This window comes from Suricata suricatta, chromosome 12 (assembly GCF_006229205.1).
Source record: "Suricata suricatta isolate VVHF042 chromosome 12, meerkat_22Aug2017_6uvM2_HiC, whole genome shotgun sequence".
Taxonomy (NCBI): Eukaryota; Metazoa; Chordata; class Mammalia; order Carnivora; family Herpestidae; genus Suricata; species Suricata suricatta.
The window spans coordinates 8858970-8866943 of record NC_043711.1 but is presented as its reverse complement, the minus strand read 5'-3'; the positions used below and the strand labels follow the sequence as shown (position 1 = coordinate 8866943).

General features: G+C 55.8%; 1 protein-coding gene across 1 annotated transcript in view; it reads left to right on the top strand.

The window, feature by feature from the left end:
* Window positions 1-7974, top strand: part of CACNA1A (calcium voltage-gated channel subunit alpha1 A) — a 287057-nt gene that overhangs the window by 213825 nt on the left and 65258 nt on the right. The window contains exons 22-23 of the mRNA XM_029916601.1: window positions 7581-7638; window positions 7761-7971. Of these exons, the coding sequence (XP_029772461.1) occupies window positions 7581-7638; window positions 7761-7971 (269 nt within the window). The remainder of the gene's footprint in view (window positions 1-7580; window positions 7639-7760; window positions 7972-7974) is intronic.

Genomic DNA, 7974 nt, shown 5'->3' with positions numbered 1-7974 from the left:
CCCCTCCATCCCTCACCCCCATCCCCCTTTACCCCACTCAGCCCCCCAGCCCCCCATAGGTGGATCCCACTGTCACAGATGGGAAACTGAGGGGTGGAGTGCCTTGCCCAAGGTCACACATGCAGTAAAGGCTGCAGCCTACCATGTTGCCCTGGGGCTATATCGCAGGGACTTCTATGAGAGGTTCCCCGCCCCCCACCCCCAATTCTTCGGCTCTTCCCTGTACTTGCTGTGTGACCTGGAGCAAGTGATGTCACATCTCTGGGCCTCTGTCTTCTCCATCTGTACAATGGAGATGGTGGGATCCAATTGAGTCATTGCTGGAATTAAAAGAGATCATTCATGCAAAAGACCCGAAGGAAGAGCGGCAGACAGTAACTGCCTGGTGCATGTAGGGTAATGAGTCAGCCATCTTTTTTACCTGAGCTATTCCTGAGGGGTCTGCAAAGCACACTGGGCCCTCAGAACGGAAGGGAGAGCAGGGTTCAGGCTTTTGGAGGCCCTGCCCAGGAGGAAGCAGCACCCTCGTTTTCTTAGTATTCTGGAACACTCCTTCGGCGGTCCGGTAGTGATTCTATATAAAGGAGTCCAAGAGTGATGGGACAGACGTTCTTATGTTCATTGATGTCCTGTTAGTCTGCTTTCATATCACCGTGAGGGCATCATATTGATTTTTCAGTGATGCGTTTTAAGTGGCTCTGTGATATGACGTGGGCACTAGGCCAGCACTTAACCAAAATTGAGTGTGCGCGTGAAGCCCCGGGGATCTTCTCAAAATACGGGTTCTGATGCTGCGGGTTTCAGGTGCGGCCCGAGACTTTCTCAGGGGCTCCCCGGGGAGACCGATGCTGGTCCGGGGACCACACTTTGAGTAAAGAGAGTCCGGAGGGCAGAGCTAAGGGACACAGGGCGCCCTGCATGCAGAGTCACCGGGAAGGCGACAGCTAGAACGCTGGCCGGCTCCGGGTGCTGTGGGTCCCTCAGGTGACACGAGGGAGTAGCCACAGGTGCCGAGATTTTCCACAGCGGAGAACACCCCTTGGGGAAGTTCCACACGAGATGGAGCCTGGCGTTCCCTCGGCGCATCCTGAAGCCGCATTCCGGGAAAATGGGGTGTGTTTCGAGCGTACAAGAAAGGCTGATACATAGAACGGAATCAGGTTGAAACTAAAGATGCAGATCATTCCGAGCAGATTTCTCAGCTGTGTGAGGGACATCAGAAAGTCATGAACCAGGGCAGGAGGGGCACGCCTGGGGGGCTCGCTCTGCTGAGTGTCCACTTCTTGATCTCAGCTCAGGTCTTGATCTCAGGCCCTTAAGTTAGGCCTGGAGACTACTTTTAAAAAAAACCATGAAGGAGAGAAAGGAGAGAAGGTGTTTTGTGTGCCGCCTCCCCTTTCTCAAATGCCCACAGTGCCCCTCCGTTATGGTGTCATTAGGTCTCCATGTAGACCCACCCCAGCCCTCCTGAAAACCATCGTTCTGGGTCATCTCTACTCTACGTCTTCTCCTACGGGCTTATTCATTCATTCCGCTGGTGTTTGCTAAGCGCCTAGCACAGTCCAAGCCGTTGCTGTGGATTCGATCATGTAAAGCCGTGGTTTAGGACACGCTAAGAAATAATACCAAAAACAGTGCCCAGCCCAGGGTCCCAGGCCAGGGTTCCAAAAGGAGCACTCTGAGAAAGGAACAGAGCGTTCCAGGCTAAGAACAGCACGTGCAAAGGCCCAGAGGTCAACCGGAAGGGGGCGGCGTTGCCATTTGGAGGATGTGGAGAGAGTGGCAGACAAAGAAATTGAAGGCACAGTGATGGGTCAGCAGGACCTCGCGCTCTCTCGGGGCAAGGAGAGGCCACAGAAAGCATTTTTAGGTGGAATGCAGCATTTAGGACCTGACCTCATGATCAAGGACGGGTGATTCACTGTCATCATTGCCCTTGCTGATATTTCTGGTATCGTCATCCTTGTTACACTGCTCCTGTGACAAGAGGAGGCACAGTGACAGGGACAGAGTGGTAGCACAGCCTGGGGGTGAAGGGTGAGAACTCAGGAGCCAGAGGTCACACTCCCACCCAGCACTCCTGCCTGTGTGTCATTTCCCTTCTCTGGGCCTCTGTTTCCTCATCTGTAAAGTGGGGATAAGAATGGTGCCTACAAGCTAGGGTAAGCAGAAGGCTCAAATGACTTAATACGTGTAAAATGCTCTGAATAGTGCCTGGCTTAGAGTAAGTACTCAGTAAGTGTGAGTACTGATGTTAAATACTGAACATACACCATCTGCAGTAGCAATAGCAGTAACTGTACAGTGAGTATTAGCTATTGCTATTTTTTAAAACTTTTTAATGTTTATTTTTGGGAGAGAGAGAGAGTATAAGCAGAGAAGGGGCAGAGAGAGAGGGAGACAGAATCTGAAGCAGGATCCAGGCTCTGAGCTGTCAGCACAGAGCCCAACGCGGGGCTCGAACCTACGAACTGCGAGATCATGACCTGAGCCGAAGTCGGAGGCTTAACTGACTGAGCCACCCAGGCGCCCGTTTGTTTTTATTTTTTAAATGTTGATTTATTTTTGAGAGAAAGAGAGTGAGCAGGGGAGGTGCAGACAGAGAATCCCAAGCAGGACGTGGGGCTTGATCCCGTAAACCGTGAGATCATGACCTGAGCCAAAATCAAGAGCCGGTCACTTAACTGCCTGGGCCACCCAGAAATCCCAACCATTGCTGTTTTTATCATCATCTGTACTATTAAGATTTTTTTCTTCAATAGCTATGAAAAACAACTTTGCATCCATAGCCTTTAGAGGGACCACCCCGGCTCCTTCCTTTCACAGATGGGGAAACTGAGGCCCAGAGAGGGGAAGGGATTTACCCAAGCACAGCGAGCAGCAGTGTGATAGGAATACAGAGAGTCCCTGCTCCCCCTCCTCTCAGAAAGCCCCTCCCCATCCCCATGGGTCAGACGCCCCGGCCAGGAGAGGCGTTACTCATTGGGCTTGTGAGAAGGTTCTGGTCCTCGTTGGAGATAAAACTTCATGAAGATTCAGACACTTTTAGAGGAAAAAATAATCCAAGAGGAGGCCTTCATCTGCCTGAATCAAAAACAAAAAACAGAAAAGGAGAATGGCAAAGAGAAAACTTCATTCGTGGATATAATATATTAGAAAGACATTTCAGGTCCAAATGGTGACAAGCCAGGGGCCCTGCCCAAGGCTCTGCCACCTGCACTTTTCCTTTTTGTCATTTCTTAGCCCTTTTCCCAGACACACTCTGGTTTCCATGCTCCAAAACACTGACAACACACATATAATTGGCTTTCTTTTTTTTTTTAATTTTTTTTTTTGTTTTTTATTTATTTTTGAGAGACAGAAAGAGACAGCACGAGCAGGGGAGGGTCAGAGAGAGAGGGAGACACAGAATCTGAAGACGGGTGTCAGGCTCTGAGCTAGCTGTCAGCACAGAACCCGACAGGGGGCTCAAACCCACGAACTGTGAGATCATGACCTGAGCCAAAGCCAGACGCTTAACCGACTGAGCCACCCAGGCGCCCCTAATTGGCTCCTTTCTGCTCCATGCTGCCTGTCCCCCGTTGACACCTTGTCTCCTTTGTCCGTGTCCCCAGCTTTAAACGCCCCCCCCACCCAACCTCCCCCCACCCCCCCAAGCTCATCCCAGCGAAGAGTGGGCAGGAGCCCATCCTCTTTCATTCATTCCACATCGGCCAGTAGCCTCTGAGCCCAGAGCCCCCACCCCGGGCGGCGGCTGAGCCTGGTGGCACCCCAGGGCGACCAAAGTGAAGGTAGCCCTCTCCCTGACTCCTGGGAAAACCCTGGGGGTCGCAGACCTGGGCAGTGCTCCCTGCTGGACACGGCCGAGCAGGGAGATGTTTGACCCAGATCTGCGTCCCCCCAGAGTTGACATCTCGGCACCCCAGGACCACCTGCTTCCATCACCATGAAACCCAGACCCCAGGGAAGAGGAGAGAGATCCCGGACCGCCGAGCCTCACAGTTGATCCTGCGTGGGGAGGGGAGGGGCGCTCCATCCTTCATGCCCTGATTCTTACAGCCCCCCAGTGAGCTTTAGCCGGGGGCCCCAGCACCCCCATTCAATGCCCCCAGACTGTCGATGGCAACATTTTCTGCACTAAGTGGTGCTTTGCTTAAAATCTGTAGGACCGGGGGCACCTGGGTGGCTCAGTCAGTTAAGTGTCTGACTCTTGATTTTGGCTCAGGTCATGCATAATCCCAGGGTTGTGGGATCGAGCCCCAAGTCAGGCTCCACACTGAACATGGAGCCTTCTTGGGATTCTCTCTCCCTCTCTCTCTCTCTCTCTGCCCTTCCTCCCTTCTCAAAATAAATACATAAACTTTTTTTTTTAATCTGTAGAACCAGAGTCCAGCCCAGCCCTTTCCCAGCTGGACAACACCTGCCAAAATGCCTTTGCCTCTCCGGGCCTCAATTTCCTCATCTGCAAAACGGGCCAATGCTAGTCCCACCACCAGCAGAGGGGGTGGTGGGGATTAGAACACGGTGACACAGGGAGGCGGGGCCGTCCTCTGCTTCTGGAGGCCGGAGCTCGCCCCTGGCGGAAGGATGCTGCAGTGATGAGCTGGTAGAGGCAGGCGGCCCGGGACAGGGTTATGCAAGTGGCTGCCTATTCCGGGCAGATGAGACACAATCCCGGGGGGGGGGGGGGGGGAAGGGGCCGGACTTCAAAGTTTCCTGCCCCTTTGGAGTTCTCCTTGGAACGCCGGGCAGGGAAGCGTCCTGCAGGGCGACGTGCCACGGCCCCTGCAGGCCGAGCTTGCGTGGAAGGCTTCACAGCAGGGTCGACAGACTGAGCCGAACCGGACCAGACACCTGCAGCCCCTCCGTCCAGGCCAGGCGCTCCTGGTCCCACGCACGAGGCCGCCGTCCCCACGAGGCTCGCCTTGGTCTCCGCCGCTATGTTCCTTGGTGGAAGCTCCGCACGGTGACCAAGGGCTCTAGGTTCTCTTGGAGACAGCAGTTCACCGGAGCCTGCTTTGTGCCCGGGGTCGTGCTCTTTCTAGAACATCTGGACGTATTTTCTGAGGGGCCACCACTCGACCCACCCCATCCCGGCATCCCCAGAAGTCTTAGTCTGTCACAGCACCAGCTCAGAGATCCCAAGTCTCATCGTCTGAGTCGGGTATGGGGGAGACTCTGGGAAGACCCATCTGGGGGCCAAACCCCCCCCTCTTTCTGTGGACAGGAAATCAGAAGGACAGATTCTCTGCTTCCAGAACACAAGGGTGGGACAGCCCTGGGGTAGACCTTCCTAATCCAAAGGAGGGCTTTGGGGAAGGATAAAGGGTCGCTGGCCCCAAGCAGGTCCTAAACCCAGTGGGGAGGATCCCCGCAGGTTTCAAGGCCCCGCGGTCATTCTCCAGCCCTCCGGCCATTAACACGTGTGTCATGGTCCCCCCTCCCCCCTGTGTGATGGATGAAAAAACGGCCTGAGTTACTCGCCGATGGTTATGGAGCAAATCAGCTCCGGGACCCCTGTTGTCATCCCCAGGTTACAGCGAAGGTCCCGCTGCTGTGTTCCCAAGTTAAAAACCAGGGACCTGGGGCTCAGAGAGGTCAGTCCAACCGCAGAAGGTCACACAGCTAGTAGGTGGCTCTGCTGAGACTCCATCCCGGGTCAAGCTGGCCCACTCACGGACTGAGAAGGGGAAACCCGGCCGGGCCCGCCCCTCCGCTTCCGCTAAACACTGGACTTCTGCAACATAAAAGGCAGAATGAAAACGACAATGAAGTATTTGCTGGATGGGCGTGTCCAGGTTGGGTCTGGGCTTTGGTGCGGGCAGTTGCACCTGATCTCCCGGCTGGACATCGAACGGTGCGATCTAAGCGCCATCTCTTGCTCACTTCCGGTCTCCCGAGGAAGCATGTGGTGGCAACAGCCTGAGAAAACCATTTTCATCATGACTTGGCTTCTCCAGGACTCAGTTTCCGCATCTGTATAATGGGAACCTTCGGGAGCCCAGCCTCATCAGATGGTTGGAGCAGTTAATGAGCTGATGTAGCCAGAGGCTGGCTCACACTGGTTCCCGTTAGGGCAAGTGCCAAGGACTCCCGTACCCAGCACCCCTCAGCGCTGGGCTCAGCCTTCAGGGAGATCCCACGCCGCTTAGCGAAGCGGAGTGTCTGGTGGGGGATCGCGGTACGGGCACCGGAGCCGTGTGGTCCAGGCTCCAAGCTGCCTCTGCCACCAACTGGCTGTGTAGCCTTCGGTCAAGGCCCCTTCTGAGCCTCAGTTTCCTCATCTGTAATATGAGATTAACAGTACCACTCACTTCCCACGGTGGTTCTGAGAATCAGAAGAGCTGGTTTGGTACACAGCAGGTGCTCAATACGTGTACGGTATCATGACAGGTGGAGGGATACAGGAAGCAGAATCGGGGCAGCCTTTCAGAAGAGCCAGAGAGAAGTTCTGGGTTGCAGAGGCCCTTCTGGAGGGGGAGGTCAGTGGGAACATAGACGACAATGTCCTGGGGTTTCCGGGCCACAGGCCTCACCAGGGCCGGCACACAGGGACGGGGAAGAGGAGGCCCCTCCCTTGTCTGAAGACAGAGGGTCCAGAGGGCTGTGTGAGTGGGAACAGAGCAGATTGGGGGCCAGCGCCGGACGGCCGTGCCACCAGGAGGCACCAGACCGGCTCCAGACCCCAGCCGCCCTCCCTGGGGCCACGGCTCCTAGGGACATCTGGCAAGCTAGGGGTGAGGGTGCAGATGGGGGGAGGCAGGGTCCAGGAGAGGTCTGGGCCCGTGGGGTTTCTGGGCTGCAGTGTCCTCATCTGGAAAATGGGGGCGTTCGTTTATTATTTGACAGGAAGTGACCAAGCGTTTGCCATGTGCCAGGCCCTGTTCTGGGCACAGGATTCACAGCTGTGAACAAGAGAGACAAAAATAGACCACTTGCCTCACAGAGCTGATGTCCCAAAGAGCACTGAGGTCGAAAAGCAGCCGGGACCCTTGAGATTTTTCTGTCCTCCCCAAGTGCCCCGAATATTCAGACTCTTTTCTTCTCGTGTTCGTCTGCATGGTGTTAATTACTTGAGTAACTGAAGCACCAGACTCCTACCCACCTCACCCCCCTCCCTCTATACCCCCCGCCACACCAGCCTCCTGAAACTCAACAAGCCTGTCCCCACCCCAGGACCTTTGCACTGGCTGGATTCCCTCTGCCTGGAGTTCCCTTTGCCCGGTAGCACCTTTCTCCCCGTGAAAAACTAACCAAGTTCATTTACCAGCTGGGTGGCCTTGGGCAACAGACTTAACCTCTCTGAACTACAATGTTCTCATCCATAAAATGGGGCCAGTGATGGCACCTTGTGGGGCCAAGGAGGCAGGGGTTGATGCAAGTCAAGTGCTTAGAACAGCGCCCGAGAGCTGGGGTTACTGATGTGTTTGCTGTTCCTCCTTTTGTTATTTTTTACGTTCACTTGCCGGTTGTGTGCTCCCCCAAACTGGAATACTGGGCGGGGGCGTAACTATGACAGGCGTGTAAAGCCGTGAGGCAGTTGCACCCCTAAAGAGATGGCATCCCCGTGTCTGCTTTAGCCCCTCTGGAAAATACCGTGGGCCCCAGTCCCGGCCGGGAGCCGCAGGGGGGCTGCAGGTGAGCCGGAGCTCGGCTTGGAGGGACGCAGGCTCTGGCAGGAAGCTGGGGCGGGGCCCAGAGCGCTCCTTGTGTTTTTCTAACTCGGTTCCGGGTCCTTTCTGTTGGCCTGCCTCCTACAGAGAGAACCAGGGCTCCGGGGTCCCCGTGTCGGGCCCCAACCTGTCGACCACCCGGCCCATCCAGCAGGACCTAGGCCGCCAGGACCCGCCGTTGGCCGAGGACATCGACAACATGAGGAACAGCAAGCTGGCCACCGCGGGGTCCGCCGGCACCCACGACGGCCTCGGACGCCCCGGCCCGCCCCCGAGCCCCGCCAGGACCGCGAACAGCGCC